Raw genomic sequence first — 27157 nt, 5'->3', positions numbered from 1 at the left:
ACTGCAGGAGAGGGAGTGCAGAATTGGGAGCAGGGAGTCATGGCTGGGGAACCCAGATAGGTCCTGAAGGAAGAAAAGGGGCTCGAGTCCCTGCTACTATCCAGTGCCTGACAGGCTTCATCTAGCATTCAAACAGAATCCTGATGAATTTTACCTGTTGAAATTCCCTCTTTAAGCAAGATGTTGGCATAGCAATGGTGCCACACAGGGCATTCTTCCTTCAGAGAGCCAGACATAGTCCAGGGGCTGGAGAGAGAGATAGTTGAGACAGTGGCTTTGCACTGAGCCAATTTGGGTTTGATCTTCTGCACCACAGATGGTCCTTAGAGTGTTGATACCTCCCCACTCTTTTGGAGATGTTTTTGCAGGGTCGATTTTCTGAACCAATTGCCTGTTGATCCTTTTTTTGTTTTGTTTTGTTTTTTTTTGGCCACACCCGGCGGTGCTCAGGGCTTACTCCTGGCTGTCTGCTCAGAAATAGCTCCTGGCAGGCACAGGGGATCATATGGGACACCGGGATTCGAACCAACCATGTTTGGTCATGGATCGGCTGCTTGCAAGGCAAACACTGCTGTGCTATCTCTCCGGGCCCGATCCTTTTTAATTCTTTTTTCTTTTTTCATTTTTCTCATTTTTTTTGGGCCACACCCGTTTGACGCTCAGGGGTTACTCCTGGTTAAGCACTCAGAAATTGCCCCTGGCTTGGGGGGACCATATGGTATGCCGGGGGATCGAACCGCTGTCCTTCCTTGGCTAGTGCTTGCAAGGCAGACACCTTACCTCTAGCGCCACCTCACCGGCCCCTCTTTTTTCATTTTAATTCTTATCTCTGAATATGTTTGGAGACACAGCATCAAATTCTAAAGTTATTGGGCACTGTGAGCTTTCAAATTCCCTGCAAGAATATATGCACTTAACCCTGACAGCAGCCCACATTCAACCCTGACAACAGCCCCACATTCAACCCCATCTCAGAGAAGCTGGGACCCTTTATATATAATATATAATAAATAAATATATAATATAAATAATAAATATAATATACATATACATGTGTTTGGGTCACACCCAGTGGTGCTCAGGGGTTACTCCTGGCTCTGCACTCAGAAATCGCTCCTGGCAGGCTCAGGGACCATATGGGATACTGGGGATTAAACCCATGTCTGTCCCAAAGAGTCTGTGTGCAAAGCAAATGCCCTACTGCTGTGCTATAGCTCCAGCCCCTCTAAATAATTTTTTTAAATTGAATCACTGTGAAAAACATAGGTACAAAGTTGCTCATAATTGACTTTCAATCATACAATGTCTAATACCCTCCACCAGTGTCCTCAGTTTCCCTCCCTTCTTCCTTCTCCCCTGCCTGCCTATAGCAGACTTTCTCCTCCCCTCCTCCTCCTTCTCCTCCTCCTCCTTTCCTTTTTTCTTTTGAAATACTGTAGTTTGCAATATTGTTACTAAAGCTGGATCATGCATGCCATGTTCCCTCCTTTCAGCACTCAGTTCTTGTGGAAAACTGGGCCCTTTGCAAAGGTCTCATAATGAGCCAGTGTTAGGGGAGTCATAGCCCTTCTGAGTACCTCTCTGTGGAAGCAGGAAAGGGGTAAGAGAGAGACTGAGGTGCTGGTTCAGCATCACATCCAGGTGTTGTTCCAGAAAGACAGTGCAGGGCTTGGGTGCCCAACTGCCTTGCAAATGCCTCTCTTTTGGGCTTATACCTCCTGCAGCTCCTGCTCTGTGTGCTGGGAGGAGCCAGCGTGGCTGTGTGAATGCAGGGCAGGCAGAAGTGCTGAATGAGCTCCCTGGTTTCTGCTGATGCCAGAAAACACTGTGCCCAGAAATAAACTCAGATGTGCATCTTGAGCCAGGCCTGATCCTGCCCTGAGCCTGGCTGCTGCACTTGGAGCGTGTAACAAACCCCAGCTGTCAGGAGCTCATGTGCCCATGGCCTTTTGCTCAACATTGCGATCCAAGCCAGGAAAGGGGTCTGGCAACTTGCCTAGGAACCACCGTGTCTGGTTTATAGCTGGTTGTCCAACAAACAACTCATGGATTGTTTCCAGAGTTTGGCTATTGTGGAGAGTGCTGTGAATAACAGAGGGAAACAAATGTCTTTTCTGAAGAGAGTTCTTGGGTCCTTGGGATAGAAGCTAAGAAGTAGCATTGCTGGTTATATGGAAGCTCAACTCTTAATTTTTTTTTTAATGTGCCACACCTGATGGTGGTCTGGGCTTACTCCTTGTTCTGTGCTCAGGGATCACTCCTGGAGAAGATTGAGGACCATATTGGATGATGGAGCTTAAACCCAGTTTAATCATATGTATAAGGCAAGCACCCTAACTGCTCTGGTTATCTCAATTCTGAGTTTTTTTCCCCCTACACCTAGCAGCACTCAGGTCACTTCTGGCTCTGCACTCAGAAATTGCTCCTGGCAGGCTCGGGGATCATATGGGACTTCTGGGATCGAACCTGGGCCCGCCATGTACAGGCAAATGCTCTACCCACTATGCTATCACTCCAGCCCAATTCTTAGTTTTTTGAGAAATGTTCACATTAGTTTTTCAGGAAGGTGGGTTGCATTATACCTCAACTCTCTACAGATCCAGCTCTCTCTCCTCAATGTGTGTGTGCCACCCCTCTCTGCATGCCTGAGACTAGCTGCTTTGCTATTTGGATTTGTACAGGACCAGGTTTGTAGGACAATGCGTTTTAGGAATGAGTCTCACAGATTCATTTTTCTTAGTCATCCCTATGCTCACAGGGGTTTCAGGCCCTGCAAGAAGCAAAGATGGGGTGAGGAGACATAAGTTGGGTTCCCTGATGGGGGGCCCTCCCAGAGGCTGCCAAATGGCTTGCATGGTGGAGGGCTCGCTCTGCAGGCTCATGCATGTGTTCATACCTGCAAACTTATCTCACTGTTCCCCTGGCTGCAACTGCTCGGTTTTCTCAAACAGGAAGAGGTTAGTCCTGTACCCCCCAGCTTGTACCCAGTGCCCCCAGCTGTTTCACAGAATGTTCTCTGGCCCTAAATAGACCATTGTGGGAAACTGCTCTCCCTAATAAAAAACCTCAAGACTAAGATAGCTTCCTGTGTAAAACAAACTTTCATAAATTGTTGTTGTTGTTGTTTATGGACCATACTTGGTGGTGCTCAGGACACTACAGTTTTTTTTGTTTTGATTTTTTTTGGGAGGCATACCCGGTAATGCGCCCAGAAAATGCCCCTGGCTTTGGGGACCATATGGGATGCCTGGGGACTGAACCACGGTTTGTCCTAGGCTAGCGTGCACAAGGCAGATGTCTTATGCCCTGTGCCACTGCTCTGGCCTCAGGACTCTACACTTAGGGATTACTCCTGGCTGGGCTTGGGAGACCATCTGGAGTACCAGACATTGAATTGGGGTTGGCTATGTGTAAGGCAAGTACTTCTCCTCCTAGATTATCGCTTCAGCCCCAAGCTTAGATTTCTGATGCTTTCCAAATATTCAGCCAAGAAGGACAATTCCTGGTGGAAGAAAAGACTATGAAATTCCCATGACTTTAGGGTTCTACATAAAGGTACTTGCTGACTGCTTATCTTCCTATGACCACAGCTATGGAAAGACTCAGCCTTCATTCTTAATTTGTATGGCTTGTTGGATTACTGGTCCAACCCTGTTGAATAGTGGGTTGTGCGTTCCACAATCCCCAAAGAGGGAGAGGGATTCCCATGCCCCCTGTCTGGGTAGGACAAGAAAAGCAGGTCCAGCAGCAACTCCGACACAGGAAAGAATACACTTAGAGTTGGGAAGGTATAGCAGGCCAGAAACTAACACTGCAAGCTGTTCATCCACAAGCCAGTCGCTCCACCATGTGGAACCATGGAGCCAAGATGTCAGCCAGTCTGGAAGGGTAGACTTTATCCAAGAGGAGGGGGAAAAGCCAGATGAGAAGGCAATGGGGAAGCATCTTTTTTAACAGGAAAATCGAAGGAATCGATTGAGAGACATCTAATTAGAAGGCAATATGAGGACCAATCCAAGGTTTCTACCCACACCACCCTAATCAATATTCATACTCCATCCTAGGGTATTTCTCTCCCACTTTAGGGTGTAGCCTGGTTCTTGTCAATGAAAGCAGGGGTCTGAGGAAAGTAGGCGCTCATTCTTTGGTCTTTCTCCACTAAGCTGCTTTCCTTCTAGGAGAAGGGTTGTGTGGTGAGATTCCTTGCTTGAGTGCTGGATTTCTTGATCCTGTTTTTGTACCTTTTCACTGTGTGGATTATTTCCTGTGTCAACATTTGCTTCCAGACCTCCATTTCACCAGATCCTCATTTTGGAACCTGGGGCTCCACTTAGAATGGCCCCCGAGAGGGGAGCCAGGGGGAAGGTGACTCCAAAACAAAATAAATAAACCCAAAGTGCTGCCCTTGCAGAGAGCTGGCAGACTTTTTTGCTGCCTGGATAGGACCTGTCTGTCTCTCTATGACCAACTGCTGAATGGAGTTGGTTTTATACACTTTATAGTGCATCTACAGAGAATGGCTTGTGCCATTGTGTCAGGATAAGGCAGATAAAGAGTGAAATAGTGGACTAGAGTGATAGCACATTGGTTAGGGCATTTGATTTGCATGTGGCCAACCTGGGACCAACCCAGATTCAATCCCTGGCATCCCATATGGTCCCCTGAACTGCTAGGAGCAATTTCTGAGAGCAGAGTCAGGAGTAATAGTAACTCCTGAGTGCTTCTGGGTATGGCCCCTAAACAAAAGCAACATTGCTCTAACTTTCATGAGCAACCCAGAGAGTGTGTGAGGATCCAACCCCAGAAATTCTGATTCAGTTGATTTAGGACTGCATTCCTGTTTCCCTCTGTAGCCTGTTCATGGATCAATGTTCAATGTTCAGGGATCCCTGAACTCCTTGTGGTACTTGAAACCAATAGAGCCTTTTGGTTGGGTGCAGTGACATGCTATTGAATTGGGTGCCACACCTGGTGATGCATAGGGGTTACTCCTGGCTCTGCTCAGGGAGAACATATAGGATGTTGGGGATCGAACCTGGGTCAGCTGCATGCAATGCAAATGCCCTCTCCGCTGTGCAATCTCTCTGTAGAGTATAAGGTGTGACAATTATGTGAAACTAACAAAAGGTTATAAATTAAATTTTGATGAAGAAAAAAAACCCAACAGGGCTTGGAGATTATGTGAAATATGGTAGGTGCCTAGTTGGGTGGAAAACTGCAGGTATCAGGGACATCTCTGCTCTCACTTTGCACATGCTGGTTCCCTAGACTGATGGAATAACCTGTTGGTAGGACTCGGTGGATGAAATGCAACTTGTCCAGGATCAGTGGTCCTGCTTCTCTGTTTTTCTCCTGGGATCCCCAGTACCTGCAACCACTAGGGAAGGACAGAGCCGAGAGATCTAGGAGCTCAGACTGCTGAGTCCAGCCTGGTCCTTGGAGGTCCAGGATCCTCAATATCTGCATATTACAGGTTCTCAGAACTGCTGGTTTTTACTCTATTTTGGGGTGACATGGTGGAAGGGGTTGCCTGCCTCCTGCTCAGAGCCCTTCCCCCCTGCTCTCTGCTCTGGAGAGAAGCATGCAAACCTTTTATGGCTTTCCTGAGGGCAAAAATCCTGGACCATGAAAGAAAGTGCTTCCGTGCTTCCGGCTCTAAAACATCAGCAAACCAGTAAACCAAGATGCAGCTTTAGTTACAGAACATGTAGCATCTAAATTGAGTTTTCAAGTGCGACTTGTTCTTTGGGATGGATGGCTCAGATTTTTGTAGAAAATGATGCAGAAATTTATGTTAAACATAAATTTTTTTTGTAGAAATTTATGTAAAGTTTTTTTTTGGGGGGGGGCACACTCTGTGACGCTCAGGGGTTACTCCTGGCTATGTGCTCAGAAATCACTTCTGGCTCAGGGGACCATATGGGATGCTGGGTATCGAACCAAAGTCCATCCTGGGTCAGCTGCATGTAAGGAAAACGCCCTACCACTGTGCTGTGCTATTGCTTCAGCCCATGTTAATAATAATTCTGAGATTTCTATGTATAACTAAGCTCTACTGCTTTTTCTTTTATGTTGTTTGTTTTTTTGGGGGGACCACACCCGGTGGTGCTCAGGTATTACTCCTGGCTCTAAACTCAGAAATTGCTCCTGGCTTGGGGGACTTTATGGGACACCAGGGGATTGAACCGGGGTCCATTCTAGGTTAGCCACATGCAAGGCAAGCGCCCTACCACTGCGCAACCACTCTGGCTCCCTGTTTTTACTTTAAATAGCTTAAAATACATCTTTATTGTATGGACAGATCACTTTCCACAGTTACTTATGAGTCATACATTTATGGGTTATGATTTTGCCTAAGAGTTAAAAACAGATAGAATTTAGCTTAAATATCTATAACTTTATTTTACATATGAAGCTTTGGTAGCAATAGGATTGCTCTCATATCTATAATTTTTTCATCTTAAAAGCTTGTGTTTTTTTTAAACCAACAACTGGATGTAGCAGGGAAGAAGCTTTGAATCCTATCTTTGTCAGGAAAGCAAAAAGAGCCTTATAAGGTGATGCCAGAGAACCGCAAACTCCCAAGGAATTTCCTCAGAAAAGTCCCTCACAGTAAACAACTAAGGGCTCTTATATTTGAATTTAAGTGCTATTAAACTAATCTCCCTCTCAAGACAATTCTATGAACAGCGTTGGGGTGAGTTTGTGTTTGCATATCAGGCTGATATTGTAAGCCTCCATAAGTGCTGGTATTAGAGAAACCCCATATTCCATCCTGCCAGAGGGAGAACTGGAGGACATAGTTGAACCCAATAAAACAACATGGTATTTGGGGGTGCCAAGCAGTAAAAAAAAAATCCCAGTATGACTTTGGGCTTCCCCCTCCCAAGCATAACTATTGTTGACAATACTTGTACAAGACATCAACAGTTCTGTATTGATGAAAGTGGCCTGCATGGCCCAAATGCATGCTACCCCAAGGCCACATCTAATCTATTCTTTCAAATAGAGTCTCTAGGATTGGAATTAGGCCCCCAGAGTCCTTTTAGTTTTCTAAAATGGCATTTCCTTTTAATATTATGCAGCTGTCAGGAGAGATGAAGTCACGAAATTTTTCTATACATGGATGTGCATGAAATCTATTATGCTGAGTGAAATAAATCAGAATGAGAGAGATAGACACAGAATAGTATCACTCATCTATGGGTTTTAAGAAAAATAAAATACAGGTTTACGATAATTCCCAGAGACAAAAGAGAAGAGGACTGAAAGGTCCAGCTCACTACATGAAGCTCACCACAAAGAGTGATGAGTGCAGTTAGAAAAATAACTATATTGGACCGGAGCACGGAGATAAGGGATTTGCCTTGAATGCAGAAGGACGGTGGTTCGAATCCCGGCTTCCCATATGGTCCCCGGGCCTGCCGGGAACGATTTCTGAGCCTAGAGCCAGGAGTAACCCTTAGTTGCCAGGTGTGACCCAAAAACCAAAAACAAACAAACAAACAAACCAAACAAAAAAAAAACTACATCGAGCACTTTCATAACAATGTTAATGAATAAGGGAAATAGAAAGCCTGTCTAGAGTACAGGCAGGGGTGGGGAGGATGAAGATTTGGGACCTTGGTGATGGGAATGTTGCACTGGTGAAGGTGGGTGTTCTTTACATGATTGAACCCAACTACAATCATATCTATAATCAAGGTGTTTAAATAAAGATATTAATAAAAAAGATTTTTGGGGGGCACACAGTATACAGGTCTGAGGCTTCCTCCTTTACTAGAACTATTAATCTGCCCAGGTTTCAGCCTCTCATTATCCCATGAGTATATATGGGACTACATATGAGCCCCGGCAAGGCCATACCCACCAGCCATAAACCACACTCACCTGTCACATACCACTCCCACCTATCACATGCCATGCCCATCTACCATATGTCATTTCCCCACCCTCCATCCACTCTGTGTTTCCAGGTGTTGGAGTCTTAAGCACTGGTTGATTAATGCTGTACTAATCAACCAAGGACTCCTGTTCCTTTAAGTTGGATTGGAGTAGTGGAGGGCCTGGGAGTCTCTTTTTTTTTTTTTTCTCTTAACTTTATTTATTTATTTATTGGTTGTTGGGCAACACCCAGCAATGCTCAGGGGTTACTCCTAACTCTGCACTCAGAAATCACCCCTGGCAGGCTAGGGGACCATATGGGTGCCTGGAATTGAACCAGGTCCCTCCTGGGTCGGCCATATGCAAGGCAAATGCCCTACCACTGTGCTATCTCTCCGTCCCCTGAGAGTCTTTTAATTCAACTCCAAGTGTCATTCTGGTTGAAGGAACTGATAACAGGACTATCTGCCACTGTTAAACATGGGTCTGCCATCTCCCACAGGGGCAGTGCACACATAGGCAAAGGGCTACTGTGAAGGGAAGATAGCAGGACTGCTCAGAAGGATGTGAGGAACACCAAGTCATCTTGGGGAGGTGGGAGTTGTAAAGGAGGTGAGGCCCTGTACCGAGGTTCATGACTAGAAAGAACCCAGCCCATGACCTGGAAGAGCTAAGTCCATGACCTGGATAAGCTTAGTCTTCAACCTGGAAGAGCTCTCAGCCTGCAGGAAAGGCATGGTATGGTCTAGACACCAGTGCTTCTGCCTCAGGTTGGACACCTTGATTATACCCCCAACATCCCTGACCAATGCTGGGCCCCCATTAGAATTTGCAGAGATGAGGCCCCACAGTCCCCAAACCACACTCCAGATATGATTCCCACATCATTATTCATAAATCCTCTTAGTTTCTATGGACATACATTTATTTTACTGCCTTATCCACTAGTATCCAGCCTTAAAGAAGCTGGGACTGGATTTTCTCTGGGTGGTTGCTTCGAGGAAGAGTAGGATAGAGACGTGGTATTTGCCTGTGGGATGAATGAATGAATAAATTCATATATTTCTATCATCTCCAAAGACTTGCCTTGAGAATAGGGGTACTTGGGGTGGGATAGGGGTACTTGGAGTTTGAGGAGAAGGGTGTTCCTTGAGTACTGTCTTGCTCCTGGGGGTCTTAACCCCTGAATGGAGTTAGAGTTTGTAGGTTTGTCCTATAGACCAGAGAAGACATTGGTTTGGGGAGTCAGAAACTGAGGCAGGGAGTGGGGGGGGGGCAAAGTTCACAGGAGGAGACTTCCTGCTCTTTAACAATCTGGGAAAGAGGCGGCCAAGGCTGGTGGAGGTATTTTAGGGAGGAGGGTTCTAGATTCATCTCATCTGAGGGCCCATAGGTGGGTGGGGGACCTTAGTAAGCTTTTTCACCTGTGTAGTCCTCTATTTCTCCATTGCTCACAAGAACAGTGAGGGGAGACACTCACCAAGATTCTTCTGTAGAATATTATAGGGTGTTTAAAGAGTTTTTCACAGGGCTTCATAGAATTACAGGGGAGTGACAAGAGTGTGACTGGAGGGGCCTGGAGGTCCCTAATGCTGAGTGAAAGGGGTGACCCTACTTCTGCACAACTGTGGCAAGCAGAAGGCTCTGGCAAATTCCCCTTTTGGCTGGCTGAGCCCCACCCTACTTGCCCACATCAGTTTCCAGCAGGGCCAGAAGCATTGGCTGGGCACTCACCTCCGATTCGCCTCATCAACCTCTGGGGGAGTCATGATCGCCTCCTCATAGGTTGGCAGAGGTATCAGGAACATTGGTGGTGGGGATATTTCCCTGGACTCCCTCGGTGTGTCAGGAACAAGGGACAAGTTGTCCTGAAGCAGAAAAGAAAGCAGCTCACATACATGCATGCCCCCCCCCATATGCACATGTGCATTCATGAACACACATTTCATGGAGTCCTTTCCATGGTGCTTCTGCACAGACATGGGGCCCATCTGAGGACCCCATGGAGATGGGCAATAGACCAGGCCCTCGGGCATTGGCTTCTTGGCCCTTGAGAAGAGAGTGTGGGTGACTGTGACTGCCAAGGGGCCCCCGTAAGGGAAGTCCCATCTAATGTCCACAGCACCTGATCAGCAGCCATGTTGCACCTCAGTCTGGAATGAGACGGGCACCCCCTGTGGTCACTTAGTGGCTATGGGACCTGGAAGTCACTTAATTCTCTGTGCCTCACGCCTGTTCTTTGGATGGGAAGCAGAGCCTGCCTCTATGGTGGTGATGAAGCTCAAGGTCTGTCTGAGTCAATACTGAGTCAGGCAGGGATAACCTCCCTTATCCCTGTCTGAAGCTGTGAAGGGCCTGGGGAAACTTCTGAGCTTAAGGCATAGTTGCCTATGTCTGAGTGTGTGTTTGGCTCTGTTCACTCAGGCATCCCACATGATTTCTGGCCATGTAGCCTTTTAATAAGCAGTTCAGACTGGGGAGAGGAAGAAAGGGGAAGAAAAAGAGAGACTGACAGAGATATAGAGACACAGAGAGAGGCAGAGATAAAGACAAAGAGAAAGGGATAGACAGAGACAGAGAGACAGAGAAGAAGAAAAGACAAAAGAAGTTGAAGGAAAAAGAGGAGAATGAAACATAAACACGAGAAAGAGGAAAGAGACCAATAGGAAGAGAGGAAATAAAGGAGAGAGAAGAAAGAAAGGTAGATAGATAAATAGATAGGTAGATAGAGAGGCACTCCTCATGGTCCTGCCTGCAGAGACCCCTCACCTGAAGAGCCAGGCGACCTTCCTTATAGGCGACGAAGACCAGGGATGCTGGCAGGAAAAACTCCAGGAAAGTGAAACAGAAGAGTGCCAGTACCAGTCTCTGGATGTGGACCTGGGAGGGATAAAGGACAGGATGGGTGCCATCACTAGGGCATGGCCAAGATGCAGGGGGCTCTTCTGGTGGTCCTGGTCCCCCTCAATCTGCTCTCTGCCCTATTTTTCCCCTAGAGCTTTTGTTTAGTGTCTGAGGGCTGCAGAGAGCAGGGGTCCAAAACTGTACCTCCTCCAGCCCCATCAATAGAAGGAGACCCTGAGACTTGGTGAGAAGGGGCATTTCCTACAGTGGAGGGTACAAGAGAGATGCAGAGGACCACTCAGCTGTGGACAGCTATCAGGAAGCTCTGTGTTTGTACACATGTGTGAGTCTGGATGCAAGCATGTGTGTATATGGGTGTATGTGTGAATGTACATGTATGTATAAATGTGTACATGTCTGAGTGTGCTTATATGGATGCATATGCATAGGTATATGATACAGATATGTGCAACAGGTGCATGTCTGGTTGTATATATGGACATGTACATGTGTATATGGGTGTGGGTATATAAGAATGCATGTGTATGTTTGTGTACTATTGTGTATATGAGTATATAATATGTAGGCATGTTGTGCATTGATGCATATGTATGATTGTTCATATGTTTGGGTGTGGTGTGTGTAGTTTTGTGGTTTCACAGGGCAGGTACTTGGTGAAAGGTGAGAATGAATGAATGAATGCCATGGTCAAAATCCTTCTGGGACATCTGGGCTCCCTTCAGCTGCAGGGTGTTAGTGGGATGGTGAAAAGAGCACTGGTCTAGAGTCCTCACTGCATGCAATGGGCAGACCCAGCTTCTCTGGACTCCAGTACTTCCCTCATTAAGGGAAAGGGGACCAATGGATACGACCATCTATCTCTATCAGGCTGTTGTGAGGCTCAAAGGGGTACTGGCGATGAGAAGGTCTTAGATGACATCAGTCCTTTCATACTATGATCCTGAATGTTCTTCCAACTTGCTGTTCAGCTGTAGAAAGCCCTCCTGCTTTCTGGGCCTTAGTTTCTCCATTCATAAAAGTGGACTGAGACTCAGTGATTTTGGGGCGCTGTCAGGATCAGGGAGTAACTCTACATCCCTCCTCCTTTGTTCTTCATCTTGGGTTCCAAGATGGATGGGCACCTTGGGGCCACCCTGCCCAGATTCCGCTGCTTCTGGGCTCTGGAAGAACTTTTCCAGGAGCTCAAGTGTCCTCTGAGTCAGGCCCCAGGCAGTGAGTACTTTCCTGGGACTCGGAAGACCTCCCGTGTGTGCCTACTCACTGTGCTGTAGGGGTATGGCGTCCAGATGGGGAAAGGGAACGGGCTCTCCAGAAAGAGGTCCTTGACAATGACCAGGAGGCCAGCCAGTGCACAGAGGAAGCTGATGGAGTTTGTGACCAGGTTGGCTGCCTATAAGCAAAAGTGAATGGAAGAAGGTTACAATCAGAGATCCATGTCTAGGCCTGCCCAGGGTCAGGGGAGACTCTGCCAGTCTCCTTGGCCAAACACTAGGAGCTGAGCTAGCTGGTCAGTGAGGAAGGCCACCTACCAGACCTCCAGTGGGATGGGACAGGATTGGGGTGCATCCTGCATAACCACTGTAGGACTATTCACAGTAGCCAAGAGATGGGAACAAACTAAATACGCTTAGAGGAGTAAGAGACACAGATGGTAAGGATATAATATATAATACACCATGGAAGTCTAGGCAGCTGGTTTTGTAATATATGAGGCACGGGCTGTTGCAGAAGACAAGAGGCTGGGGGTAACAGTGCTCTGGTAAAACATGCACCAGAGAGCATTGGGGGGCTTGGGCTGTGATGCTAGGAAGAAAAGGGGGACAACCGGAGACAGAGAGCCTAGGTGTGGTGGCCTTTGCTTATACAGTGCGGAATTCTGGAGAGCAGTTTTCTTCACTTCCACGACTTACTCACTGATGCTGGGCAGGGAGCGATGGTCAGACTTCAACTTACCAGGGAAGTCTTGTGAAAGCCCTCTAAAAGGACTGCCAGGATCCCGGAAATGAAGAACTAGAGCCAGAATGAAAATTCATAAAGAGAAAAATTGGGGGTGCTGGAAAACCCACATCCTTAGGGTTTCCAAGGAACCCAACCCCCAACTGCTCTCTGAACTCTCTCTGCACTGTCAGCAGGTGCAATGGTAGAGCCCCACTCTGGCCCCGCCCCATCTAACAAGGCCCCGCCTACCCTTACATGACCCCACCTACTCAGGCCCTGACCATGCCCCAAACCAACCATGTCCCGCCCCACCCCCACCAGAACCCGCCCATTTCATCCAGGCACCACCCCAACCAGACAAGCCCTCACTTCCTTCCTGGCAAACCTCAGGTCGGGCCCTGCTACTCCCCACTCAGCCCTAGTCTATCCCTCTCCCTACCTAGGCCATACCCTACCTCCCTTTTCTAGGAGGATTATTGGGGCGCCCAAAGACTCCTTAACTCCTAGGGCCAGAGAATGAATGGATGTCTAGTGTTCAGGATGCCTTCAAGCTCCACCATTCCCAGATTCCAAATTTCTACCCTGGGACAGGCTCCACTGAAATGCCTCCTCCCCACTGACCTGAGTTTGGAAAATAGTAGCTCTTGTATCTAAGTCTCCTGTGTTTTTCTGAAAACATTTCTAGAGTTCATTGTGCATCTACTACTAGCCAGCCCTGCACGTGGGACAGTTCTGTCCCTGTGCCTTGAGAACTGGGGGGAGTGAGGATATTGTTGAGAATACCTTGGGGTGGGGGCTGGCTTCCAAGAGCTTAGCATGGCACCAGAACCTTGACCTATGAGCAGATTGGGAATCTAGAATCAGGAGAGTTCCCCCAGAACTCTGGGAAACTGGTCTCTCTCATCTGTCCTGGCAGTCAGGAGTCGGCCTTACAAGCAAGTGTTCCCCAGAACAATCCTATTGGGGACTTGGGGACCAGAAGCTCCGGTCAGCCCAGCTTATGCTCACGCCTTCCTGTCTGCTGGGGGTGCAAATGTTGGGGGAATCTCGGGGTAAAGGGTGGAGGAAGGTGCAAGTCTCAGTGTGACCCTGATAACAGAAACTCAGTCCAGGGATCAGCTGATGCTTTTCTCCCATCAGCCCACTTGGTCTCTTGTCCAGGGTCCCCTGTTTGCAGACACCCCTTTTCTCAACTCACAGAGGCAGCTGCCCAGAAGGGATACCAGGACTTCATAACGACCAGGTGGAGATTCTTCACAGTGATGAGCAGGTACAACCCCAGGCCCAGATGCAGCAGGGCAATGAGGATGTGATAGGTCTGTGAGAGATAGGGAGTCCTGAGGGACAGAAGCAGGGGTTGGGGAGTCCACCTGGAGGAAACCTAGCAACTGTGGTCCCCTACCAGTTGTTGTGCTGGGCCTCCTGGGTTTAGGGAGGGGAGAGGAAAAGTGAAGGGAAAGGATGTGGGAAGGAGAGGGTAGGAGAGACAGGAGAGAAGGGAAGAGGAGGGAAGAGGCAGGGGAGAGGGTGGAGGGAAGGGGGGGGACAGGGAAGAGCACAGAGGAGGGGATGATGGGAGAGGGAGGGGAGGGCATCTCTGCTGAAGAATTCTAAGGATTGAGGTGGGTGGGGGCATATACAACCTCTTCCAGCCCTCACTGGCGTTTGCCACTGGTGGGTGAGTGTTATGTCCTCCCTAGTACTTTCTCTAGGATGCTCTTTTGAGGTGCAGGAATGGGATACTTACACCCAGCTCTGACAGAAGGTAGGTCCTCTTCCTGGACTGCTGGTGCCAGTAAGGAAGCATGGTAGCCAGGGTCATCTGGGGCGGGCCACTATGGCCACCCTGGATCACCTGGGGCGGGGTAATACAGCCAGCCGGGGTCACCTGGGGCAGGTCAGTGCAGCCAGCCATGGTCATCCAGGGCCGACCACTGTGTCTAGCCTGGGTTGGGGTGGGACCCTCATCTGCAGCTCTTGGGATAATGGTTTCCGCAGACATCGTTCCAACAGAGAATCCTGGCTGGGGAAGGCATGAATCAGAAGGGAATCCCAGTCCCTTCCTGTCCAGCAACTTTAGGAACTTGGCTTGCCCTGGAATAACCTCTTCTCCCACCCTGAAATAACTTGCCCTGGAATAACTCCAGTCCCCTACTTCAGGCCCTCAGGGATGGGGGGAACCACACATACCCACAACCTCTGTGGAATTGTAGCGATAGCTCTTTCTTGGACAGAGCAAAGAGTGAGAAGTTTCTCAGTCTTTGTAAGACAGAACTCACTGGTGCAGGTCTGGTTCTAGTTCTACAAGGCAGCAAGTATGGGGTGCAGGAGGTCTGGTTATGGGGCCAGCTTTGAGATAGTTCCCACCCTCTGGTCCAGGTGAAATCAGATCTTTGAATACCACCTGTCAAAGGCATATGCTGGGCCTGGTGGGGAGAGAAAGTGGGAGATAAAGTGGAAAACTGCCACTGTCAAGGTTAGAAACTAGGCTATTAGTTCCTGAACTTTCTCTGCCTTAGAGACTACACCAGGTTTCACAAACACCCTGAGCATCACTCCTTCCCCTCGGCCTTGGCCTTGTGGCTCAATCCTAGAGATCTGCTCCTACTCCACGTATTTCCGGTTGAATCTACTCCAGAGGCTTGTGGAGGGCCATAAGGAGGCACTTTTAGTAACCCTTGAAGTCCCTCAGCCTGGATCCACCCCGCTGTGCCTGGCTTTACTGGAGAGAAACCAAGCTTGATACTTATTGGGTTTCCTCGTTATTTGGGCTCATGAAGGATAGGGGAGGGACTGGTGGGGGTAAGTGTCAAAGCAGGGCTGGACCCCCCCCTCAGTGGGGAGCTCCAGGATGAGTCAGATCACAGCCTTGGATGCTGGGGCCAGATATTACTCTGCTCCCTAGAACTCTGACCTCAGACAGCATTGACCTCATCTCCTGGTCACTCTGGGTGGCACAGGGGTCAAATGGATGGAATAGGGGCATATCTTTGCCCCATGCAGCATCTTGATCACCAGCTACCACCTCCTGCCAACCAGACACCCCCAGGAGGTCTTGGTTCTCTGTTAAGACCCACACCCGGGACTGGAGAGATAGCATGGAGGTAAGGCATTTGCCTTGCATGCAGAAGGACGGTGGTTCAAATCCTGGCATCCCATATGGTCTCCTGAGCCTGCCAAGAGCAATTTTTGAGCATAGAGAGCATAGGAGTAAACCCGAGCACTGCCGAAAACAAAAAACAAACAAACAAAAACAAACAAAAAAGAATCATGTTCATTGTCCTCTGGAAAATTCTCCTAGGGTATGAGAGCATGGGTCCTTCTTTGAGGGATGCCATCAGAGCCAAAAAAGATTGTATGGTAATAATATCCAGAGACAGTAGAATCTAGGGTCAGGAGGACTAGTTCATGGGAGAAAGCTTGCCAGAAAGAGCGGGGGAGTGCAGCTAGGGCAGAGAAGGGACCACTATGAGAGTGATAGTTGGAAGTGATCACTCTGGACAAGAACTAGATGCAGAAAGGAGATAAAGTGATATGCATGATACCCCTTCATAACAATACTGCAAAATACACTGTCTAAAAGGGATGTAAAGGAGAAAGAGAGAGAAAGGAGAGAGAATAAAGAGAATATATATCTTTCCCAGAGGCAGGCAGGGGGGAGGACAGGAGAGAAACAGGGGACATTGGTGGCAGGAAATGAGAACTGGTAAAGGGTGTTGGATATTGCTTGAACAACTTCACAATTGGAAACAAACCCCAACTGTATTATGAACAACCTTGCAACCACCGTGTTTAAATAAAGTAATTAATTAAAAAAAAAGATGCGCTCCCTCTGGTCAGGTATTAGAAAAAAACAGGCTGAAAGGGAAAAGGAATGGGAAATCCAGCCAGCTTGTAGTGGCTAGAAAGGTGGTAGTAGGGTGGCAGGAAGCTGACTGCAAAGGACTTAGAGACATCAGTTTTTTTTATTAACACTTGCTCAGCCGAATATAGACTAGGGGTGTGCTCACCCCAACACAGGGATGAGCCAGGATCGTCAAGGTAAGCCACGCTATTTAGGGTCACAGCATTCTCTGCAAGGACAGACAGAATCAGACTAGGACAGACAGACTCAGTCTTGCAACTGAGCTGGTGGCCCAGATGACAAGGCCCCGCTGAGTTTTCCAATTCTTCACTTTTCTATAATAATTCAGAAGTCTGAGAGTCTTGGAACTAGTTCATTGCAGCTGAAGGTGTGACCACACTTGACCATGAGTGGGAGCAGACATCCTGGGGACACAGCCCCCAACCTGGCTTACAGCCCTCACTCCATTCTGCCTGCTCTTTGATGGGCTTCTAGCTACAGCCAGCTCAGAGCTGCGGAAGTTCCCCCAAGTTCCCCAGAGTGGTTGTTCCAGATTTAATCTTAATCTTTTTTTTGTTTTGTTTTTGTTTTTTTGGGCCTCACCTGGTGACGCTCCTGGCTATGCACTCAGAAATTGCTCCTGGCTTCGGGGGGGACTATATGGGATGCCGGCAGATTGAGCCGTGGTCCGTCATAGGCTGGCACTTGCAAGGCAAGACACCTTACCTCTAGCGCCACCACTCTGGCTCTTAATCTTAATTTTTTTTTTTTGTTTTGTTTTTGGGTCACACCCGGCAGTGCTCAGGGGTTATTCCTGGCTCCAGGCTCAGAAATTGCTCCTGGCAGGCACGGGGGACCATATGGGACGCCGGGATTCGAACCGATGGCCTCCTGCATGAAAGGCAAATGCCTTACCTCCATGCTATCTCTCCAGCCCCTCTTAATCTTAATATTAACCCCACCTAGGTTAGTCAACTGGTACTGGCAATACAAATCTCTAAATCTCTCCATTTGTGTGTGTGTGTGTGTGTGTGTGTGTGTGTGTTTGATTTATGACCACATCTGGCCATGTTCAGGGGGCATTCACTGTTCTGTGCTCAGGGATTAATTACTCTTAGCAGAACTCAGGGGACCATATGGGATGACAGGGATTAAACCCAGATTGGCTGAGTGCAAGGCAAGCTCCCTACCAACTGGACTATATCTCTGGCCCTGACTCTTGGTTATTGTGAAGGTCAGTTTACTGAGAAGCTGTGTTTTGGCTTTTGTGATCACAGTCTTTCATAGCCACGTGGACTATGACATCACAATCAACTGCAAGATACCATAAACTGAACTCTGGGACAGAGACCAGCCCAACTGGACTTCGGTGCTAAGGCAGCTGTGGGCACTGGTGCCACACATCTCTTGTTGTCATCGAGCTACATGGGAATCAGAGCTACCGACATTGATTTATTCTTGTGAACATTAAGAGATCCCGAAAGGCATTCAGAAACCAGTAGATTCATAGGTGAGAGTGATATTCCAGACAAGAGCGCTGGATCACTGCTCAGACCACCTAGAAATTAGAGATCCACCCTTGTCTCCCACAATATACCAGGAATGATGAAACAACAACAACAACAACAACAACAATAACAAAAGTCAGAGTTCATGTGCATCAATGAATAAGGACAGAAGCCCAGGAAGTCCAAGTCTATTAGAAATATCAACACTGGGGCCAGAGAGATAGAAGCAGTAGGGCTTTTGCCTGGCATGCAGCTGATCCAGGATGGATGGTGGTTTGAATCCCGGCATTCCATATGATCCCTCATGCCTGCCAAGAGCAATTTCTGAGCACAGAGCCATGAGTAACCCCTGAGTGCTGCCGGGTGTGACCAAAAGAAAAAAAAAATCAACACTGTCCAAGAAAGTTTTCAGAGCAACAATCTTTCCTCTGGCTGCTGAACTGGGTCATAGCATCCCACTGCAAGAGAGATTCCATAAATTGAAGGAAGATTGATGGAGACAGTTTAAGAACTCATTCAATCAGGAGTGAAGGAACTGAAGGAGATAGTGGCAAGACTTAGGAGCAGTATAGAAACTGAAAATCAAAACAGTGACCTCCAGGACAAAGCATATTAATAAACCGGAGAGAGCAGGTAGGGGGTTTGCCTTGCATACAGACACCTATCTGGGCACTGCCAGGAGTGATCCTTAAACACAGAATCAGGAATAAGTCCTGAGCACTGCTGGTATGCTTCCCCAAGACAAAACACATTAATAAATAAGAGATAATAAGCACATACAAGATAATAAGAGGGGCCAGAGAGATAGCACATGCCTTGCATGTAGCCAATCCAGAACAGATGGTGGTTTGAATCCCAGAATCCCATATGGTCCCCTGTGCCTGCCAGGAGTGATTTCTGACTGCAGAGCCAAAAGTAACTCCTGAGTGCCACTGGGTGTGGCCCAAAAACAAAACAAAAAAAAAGAGATTAAGAACATTAATAAATATGAGATAATAGAAAAATAACTAGACAATGAAGATATTTAGGAGACAATAGAAAGAGGAACAACCTCAAGGAATCAGGGATTCCAAAGGGGAAGACCAGGATGATGGAAGCAATAATGACTGAGAACTCCTCAATTTAAGGAGGGCATTTGGGCACTGATTCAAGAGTCTCAAAGATGCCAGAGAAGGCTGGAATGATAGTACAGTGGGTAGGGCATTTGCTTTGCAGGCGGCAGATCCGGGTTTGATCCTTGGCATTTCATATGCTTCCCCAAGCCTGCCAGGAGTGATTTCTGAGCACAGAGCCAAGAGTAACTCCTGAACACCACTGAGTATGACCCACCCCCCAGATAAAAAGATGCCAGACAAAATAAACACAAACCAAACAACCTAAGACTCATGCAATCAGAAGTGGCAAGAACTTTCAGGCAACCTTCTTAAATAGAAAGCCCCACATGGGCTGAGTATGAGAAACCCCATAGAAGCCAACTTGAACAAAGAAGTGTTCATATGTGCTGCCTATGCCCTTGTGTCACTGCTGCGCTCAACTGTTGCTCAGCCACATGTCCAAATCCCCCTCTTGAGATGTGGAATTTTATATTTTCTTTCTGTTTTTTTTTTTTTTTTAAGGTCACACCTGGTGGTGCTCAGGGGTTACTCCTGGTTCTGTGTTCGGAAATCACTCCTGGCATGCTTGAGAACCAAATGGGATGCTGGGAATTGAACCATCATCAGTCCTGGTTCGGCTCTCTGCAAGGCAAATGCCTTACCACTGTGCTATCTGTCCGGCCCAGAAATTTTATATTTTCATGCTTTTATTTCCAAGATGTGGATAGATACTTTCTCCACTTTTGTAGACATGCTTCTTTTCTTCTTGAGTGTTTTACTCTCTATCCTCTTCCTCAAAATTTCCAAATGAAACCCGTTTTTACTTTTCCCCAAATGGGAAGAACCAGAGAGCAAGAGAAAAAGCAAAGCCTCAAATACAGGGAGGCCACATCAAGTTCACATAAGATTTCTCAACAAGATTCTACAACAGAAAGGAACAGAAAGATCTAAAAAAGAACTGGCAGTCAAGAAGTTGGGCCGGGCGGTGGCGCTAGAGGTAAGGTGCCTGCCTTATCTGCGCTAGCCTTGGACGGACCGCGGTTCGATCCCCGGCATCCCATATGGTCCCCCAAGCCAGGAGCGACTTCTGAGCACATAGCCAGGAGTAACCCCTGAGCGTCACTGGGTGAGGCCCCCCCCCAAAAAAAAAAAAAAAAAGAAGTCAAGAAACCTGCAAAATCATTTCTCAAATTCGAGGGAGCAATAGAAACACCATTTTGTTATTAGTGGTGATTTTTTTGGGCCACATCCAGAGGTGCTCAAGGATTACTCCTGGCTCTGCTCTCATGAATCACTCCTGGTGGGCTCAGGCAACCATATGGGAGGACAGGGATCAAACTTGGGTTAGCTGAGAACAAGGCAAACATCCTACCCACTGTGCTATGACTCCTGTCCCAACCAAAAGCATTCTTTTTTTTTTTTTTTTTTTGTGGTTTTTGGGTCACACCCAGCAGTGCTCAGGGGTTACTCCTGGCTCCATGCTCAGAAATTGCTCCTGGCAGGCACGGGGGACCATATGGGATGCCGGGATTCGAACCAATGACCTTCTGCATGAAAGGCAAACGCCTTACCTCCATGCTATCTCTCCGGCCCCAAAATAAAGCTTTTTTTTTTTTTTCTTTTTTGGTTTTTGGGCCACACCTGGTAATGCTCAGGGGTTACTCCTGGCTATGCGCTCAGAAGTCGCTCCTGGCTTGGGGGACCAGATGGGACGCTGGGGGATCGAACCATGGTCTGTCCTAGGCTAGCGCTGGCAAGGCAGACACTTTACCTCTAGCGCCACCATGCCAGCCCCATCAAAAGCATTCTTTTTTTTTTTTTTTTTTTTTGGGTTTTGGGCCACACCCGATAATGCTCAGGGGTTACTCCTGGCTATGTGCTCAGAAGTTGCTCCTGGCTTGGGGGACCATATGGGACACCGGGGGATCGAACCGCGGTCCGTCCAAGGTTAGCGCAGGCAAGGCAGGCACCTTACCTTTAGCGCCACCGCCCGGCCCATCAAAAGCATTCTTAACAGTAGGGACAGTTGTTGCACCACAACCTGCTAAGCAAGGAACAGTGAATGACCTCCTATGAAAAAACAAACGCGGAATGGCAAAAATGTCCAAAATTCTCATGGAAAAATAGCAACAAATCCTTTCATATAAATAACTTTTTCAAAATGTCTGTGGACAACTCTCCTGTCAAAAAACTAACATGTTGGTTGAATTAGGAAACAACATATAAGGATTGAATCGGGGCTGGGCTGCTTTGGGCTTTGTTGCTCCTCGAGATACAAGGGCCATTGCCTGTTGCTGACTTCCTGGGCTCTGTCTCTCAAGTCTCTGCCTCTGCAGAGCCAGCTGCAGCCATAGCCAGTATCTTGCACTCTGTACTTAAGAGGACCCCAGGCCCACCAGAGGCTGTAGGCAAAGGTGAGGAACCATTCATATGTTCTGGTTAGATTTGACAAATTTATCAAGTCAAGAATTCCTGATAAAGTGTCTTAGCCTTCACCAGCGGATTATAAAAAATATGACAGGGATCCCCAGCAGGCTCATAAACTGCATATTGTTACCCAGATTTAAAGCACAATAAGAAGGTCATCCTGGAAAAAAGATACAATCAAGATACTTGGGTTAGAAAAGGTAGAAAAGGGTCAGAGAGATAGCACAGTGGTAGGGCATTTGCCTTGCATGCAGCTGATCCAGGACAGATGGTGGTTCAAATCCCAGCCTCCCAAATGGTCCCCCATGCCTGCCAAGAGTGATTTCTGGGTGCAGAGCCAGGAGTAACCCCTAAGCACTGCCAGGTGTGACCCAAATAAAGCAAAAAAAAAAATAAATAAATAAAATGAAAATATTTCTAGAAAAAAACAGGAATAAAAACACAATCTATCAAAATTAATGAACATGATAAAAGCAGCTCTGTTTGTTGGGTGGGCACACCTAATGTGCTCAAGGGTTACGCCAGGGTCTCCACTCAGGAATCACGCCTAGCGGTGCTTAGGGGATCAAACCTGGTTGGCCACATGCAAGGCAAACACCCTACCTGCTGTGCTATCACTCTGACCTGATTAATTTTTTTTAAAATTATACAATAATATAAATTGATACAGAGAAAGCTTTTGATAAATTCATCTATTCATGAGAGAGCCCTCAACAAGGGCCGGAGAGATAGGACAATGGGAAAGGATACTTTTTTTGAGTACTTGATTAAGTACTTGAGTACTTTGCCTTGAGTACTCCTGATCCAAGCTCTATCCCCAGCACCCTGTGTGGTTCCCAATCCCACTCAGGACTGCTCCCTGAGCATACAGCCAAGAGTAAGCCTTGAGATGCCAGGTATGGCCCAAAAACTAAAAGAAAAGCCCTCAACAAAAAGGGAAAGAAGATGGGGCTGGAGTAATGGCACAGTGGGCAGGGCATTTGTCTTTCACATGGCTGACCAAGGTTTAATCTCAGGCATTCCATATGGTCCTCTAAGCACCTCCAGTAATGACCTGAGTGCAGAGCCAGGAGTAATCCCTGAGTGCCTCCAGGTATGGCCCAACAACCAAACAACACCTCCTAAGAAAACCAAAATAAGTAAAGGACTGTACCTCAAGATAGTAATTACAGCAAATAGCTAACATCATACTCAATGTTAAAAACCTGAATGCTTAAACAAACAAAAAACAAACAAACAAAAAAACCCTGAAAGCTTTGCCTTTAAGACCAGGTGCAAGGCAACAATGCCCACTTTATCCTTTTTATTCAAAATAGTTTTGGAAATCCTTACCACTGCCATTAAGCAAGGGAAGGAAATTCCAAGGAACCAAATAGAAGATGAAGTATGTACAACTGACATGATAACATAACAGAAAAACCCCAAAACACACACAGACACACACACACACAACAAACCTCATAGAAATAAACCAATATAGCAAATTAGCTGGTGACATTATCAACACATCACAATCTGTTGCCTTTCTTTCTTTCTTTCTTTCTTTCTTTCTTTCTTTCTTTCTTTCTTTCTTTCTTTCTTTCTTTCTTTCTTTCTTTCTTTCTTTCTTTCTTTCTTTCTTTCTTTCTTCTTTCTTTCTTTTCTTTCCTTTCTTCTCTTCCTTCCTTCCTTCCTTCCTTCCTTCTTCCTTCCTTCCTTCCTTCCTTCCTTCCATCCTTCCTTCCTTCCTTCCTTCTCTTCCTTCCTTCCTTCCTTCCTTCCTTCCTTCCTTCCTTCCTTCCTTCCTTCCTTCCTTCCTTCCTTCTCTCTCTTTCTCTCTCTCTTTCTCTCTCTCTTTCTTTCTCTCTTCTTCTTTCTTTCTTTCTTTTTCTTTCTTTCTTTCTTTCTTTCTTTCTTTCTTCTCTTTCTTTTCTTTCTTTCTTTCTTTCTTTCTTTCTTCTTTCTTTCTTTCTTCTTTCTTTCTTCTCTTTCTCTCTTTCTTTCTTTTTTCTTTCTTTCTTTCTTTCTTTTTGTTGTTGTTTTTGGGTCACACCCGGCAGCACTCAGGGGCTACTGGCTCTATGCTCAGAAATCACCCCTGTCCGGCAGGCTCGGGGGACCATATGGGAAGCTGGGATTCAAACCACAGTCGTCCTGCATGCAAGGCAAATGCCTTACCTCTTGGCCCCAATCTTTTGCATTTCTAAATGCAAGGAATGAGTAGGGAAGAAATAAAAAAGACTGTCCATTTTATTTATTTTTATTTTGGGGTAGCTAGTTAGGCCACACTGGTGGTGTTCAGGGTTTACTCTTTGCTCCTTGCAGGCTTGGGACTATACAGGATCCTGGGGATTGAACCTGGGATGGACCTTGTGGGCTGCGTGAAGGCAAAAGCCGATCCAGGACGGACCTGGGTTCAGTCCTCGACATCCCAAATGCCCCTCCCCAAGTCCAGTAGGAATGATTTCTGAGCTTAGAGCCAGGAGTAAACCCTGAGGGCCACCAGGTATGGCCCCCAAAATGCAAAAATCAAACAAACAAACAAACAAACAAGAAAACCCAAACAAACAAAGCCAAACTATAGGTCTCCATTCAAAGAACAAGAAGACAACACCAGAAAGTAAAGATATTCCAGTTCATGAAAGGAAACAGTAATTGATTAATAATTGATCAAATGGTTAATTTATTCATTTCCATCAACAATTAAAATGGTCATCATAATCATCCTATCCCAAATTTGATGCAAACTCCATCATAGATCCAGACATTCAAGGACTCAGTAGAGTACCCACTAAAACTAGAAACTAAAACTAGAAACCCTACTAAAATGTTTACGGAGGGGCCAGAGAGATAGCACAGCGGCAGGGCATTTGTCTTGCACGTGGCTGACCCTGGACGGACCTGGATTCTATTCCTGGCATCCCATTTGCTCCCCTGAGCCTGCCAGGAGCGATTTCTGAGTACAGAGCCAGGAGTAACCCCTGTGCGCTGCCGGGTGTGACCTGAAGACCAAAAACCAAACCAAACCAAACCAAAAAAATAACTTACTTAAAAAAATAAAACAAAATGATTATGGAGCCATAAAATGTCCCTAATATCATCCGCACATCCTCCTCCTGGGCTGCTCCCACATTCCAGCCTCAGTGACTGCCACAGTTTAGAGGCCTCTGTCCACATCCCTCATCCCTGTAACCTGGTCTGGGCTGTCAGAATCTGGTGTCTTGCCTCCTTGGGGGCACCCAGGCAGTGCCCACTGCAGTGGGCGATGGGGGTGGGCAGGTGGGCACCTCTGACGACCTCTGTCCTTGACTGGCTTCTCTGTAATCTTCTCCCCCCAAAAGTGACCTCTGTCCCCAGCCTCCTCTCTGGCTGCATTTCTGGGGGCCCAAGGACCACTCACTCACCTGGCCCTGAGCTCTTTGCTGCCCAGGCTGGTCTGCTCTGCGCCCCAATGGGTCTCCCCGCCCTGCTCCCCAGGCGCCGGGAAGATGAGTGAGATGTTTGTCTCCACCACGTTCGACTTTGGATCTTTCTGCTGGCTCCACCTTAGCCTGTTTACTGCCGCAGGTGCTTGCAGGTTGTCAAAGTCCCCCTGACACTCCACCCCACAGGCACCCAGTTGGTGACATCGGAACCAGATGTTCCTCCTGCAGGCACAAGGTGGACGCTGGACCAATGCGCCCTCCAAAGAGCCTTTGAGCCAACATTTCATTCTTTGCCATTTTAATTTTTGGTGATGGGGGGACACCTACCAGTGGTCAGGGGTTACTCCTGACTCTGAGCTCAGAAATAGCTCCTGGCAGGCTTAGAGGACCATATGGGATGCTGGGGATCAAATCCGGGTCCCTCCTGGATCGGCCACATCCAAGGCAAATGACCTACCACTGTGCTAATGCTCTGTCATTCAGATAATTTTTTTAAAGAGGGGCTCTCAGGGGTTATGCCTGGCAGGCTTGAGGGACCACATGGGATGCCGGGAATCTAACCAGGGTCTGTCCCTGACTGGCCACATGCAAGGCTAACACCCTACTGCTGTACTCTCTCTCTGTCCCCTCAGATAATATTCTTAATGTGCTTATATAACATATTCATTTTGGGAGGGGGGTCATACCCTGCGATGCTCAGGGGTTATTCCTGGCTCTGCACTCATAAATCGCTCCTGGCAGGCTTGGCAGACCATATGGGATACTGGGTCGGCCATGTGCAAGGCAAATGCCCCACTGCTGTGCTATCACTTCAGCCCTCTTTGCCATTTTATTTCCATATGGGTTAGTTACACCCACAGGGGATGAGTTACACCCCTTCGGGGTTGGGGACCCCAAGGTCTCTTCTGGTGGTGCTGGGTGGGGAGCTGGAGTATTGGGGGTTGAACTCAGGATCCTGGGGATCCTGGGGCACTGGGGCCCTCTCCAGTCCCCCCAAAGTGGAGCCCTTCTTTTAGTTTTTTTTTTTGGAGGATCTGGAGAGTAGCACTTGGGGAATCCCCTGAAACTTTATTTTGCCTTTTTAGGGAGAGCCTGGTAGGTTGATCTTGAGTTGGGCAGGGCTAGGGCAAGCAGGTCAGGACTCAGTGGTGCTGGGGAGTTTGGGGGGTGCTGGGGGTGAAACTCACTATAAATCTCCATTCAAAGAACTAGAAGAGAACACCAGGAAGCAAAACTATTCCATGTTTATGAAAGAAATATTAATTGATTAATAATGGATCAAATGGTTAATTTATTCCTTTCCATCACATGCATCTGCATTCCATCTGGATGTGAAGAGGGCACTGTAGCCCTATAAGCTATTCCCCGGGACCAAGCCTTTTTTTTTTTTTTTTTTTTTTTTTTTTGGTTTTTGGGCCACACCCTGTGATGCTCAGGGGTTACTCCTGGCTATGCGCTCAGAAGTCGCTCCTGGCTTGGGGGACCATATGGGACGCCGGGGGATCGAACCGCGGTCCGTCTCCTAGGCTAGCGCAGGTAAGGCAGGCACCTTACCTCGAGCGCCACCGCCCGGCCCCGGGACCAAGCCTTTTAATTTATTTTTTGTGGGGGACTCCAAGCAATGCTCCAGAGATTAGGGGGACCCATCATGGATTCTTGGCCAGTTGGGTTGGTGGTAAAGCAGGCAGGTAGAAGGACCGTTGCTGCTCAGGTTCTGCGGGGGTGGGGATACTGAGGCCACTTGGTAGTGCCCCATGGCTACACCCAGGGGTGATTAGGGGCCCTCAGGGCTGCACCTGGGAAAATTAGGGGGCCATGTAGTGCCAGGAATCAAACCCGGTAAGGCACATCAAACCTGCGTATGCCTCAGTACTATCTCCTTGCTCTGAGGCAGAACCCCAGCCCTCACCTCCTTTTATCTTTTTGGGTCATACCTGGCAGTGTTCAGGGCTGACTTTTATTTTTTTATTTTTAATTTTTTCTCTTTTAAGCTAGTCATATTGAGCAGTGGGGAGGTTATATACCAACTTTTGTGATACTAACATTAATAAATTCTGATAAACCACTGCCATCGGACCAGCCAGGGCTGACTTTTAGGCTTTGCACTCAAGGATCACACCTGGCAGGGCTCAGGGGACCATTTGGGGTGCCAGATTGAATCCAGGTCTGCAGCAGGCAAGGTGAGCTCCCTAC

At 47.5% G+C, this 27157-nt stretch overlaps 1 protein-coding gene across 1 annotated transcript; it reads right to left on the bottom strand.

Annotated features, from left to right (window-relative positions):
• Window positions 1-8841: 8841 nt before the first annotated feature.
• On the bottom strand, window positions 8842-14689 carry MS4A10 (membrane spanning 4-domains A10). The gene is made up of 7 exons (XM_049780857.1): window positions 14435-14689; window positions 13886-14005; window positions 12703-12759; window positions 12011-12139; window positions 10654-10764; window positions 9619-9752; window positions 8842-8914 (listed from the first exon to the last, which is right to left on the bottom strand). The coding sequence occupies exons 1-7, from the start codon at window positions 14687-14689 to the stop codon at window positions 8842-8844; spliced, it is 879 nt and encodes a 292-aa protein (XP_049636814.1).
• Window positions 14690-27157: the final 12468 nt, after the last annotated feature.

The sequence above is a fragment of the Suncus etruscus genome, chromosome 9 (genome assembly GCF_024139225.1).
Source record: "Suncus etruscus isolate mSunEtr1 chromosome 9, mSunEtr1.pri.cur, whole genome shotgun sequence".
NCBI classification, from domain to species: domain Eukaryota; kingdom Metazoa; phylum Chordata; class Mammalia; order Eulipotyphla; family Soricidae; genus Suncus; species Suncus etruscus.
Note: the sequence above shows the minus strand (reverse complement) of the source record. Positions and strands in the feature narration are given on the sequence as shown.

Bases quoted from the DNA above. Each gene is read 5' to 3' on its own strand.
- MS4A10 (XM_049780857.1), bottom strand. From the start codon at position 14,689: ATGTCTGCGGAAACCATTATCCCAAGAGCTGCAGATGAGGGTCCCACC. The intron at 12,760-13,885 runs GTGAGTTGAGAA...TTCTGGCTCTAG, and splicing joins CCTTCTGGGCAGCTGCCTCT to TTCTTCATTTCCGGGATCCT. The intron at 10,765-12,010 runs GTGAGTAGGCAC...TATCCCTCCCAG, and splicing joins CGCCATACCCCTACAGCACA to GTCCACATCCAGAGACTGGT.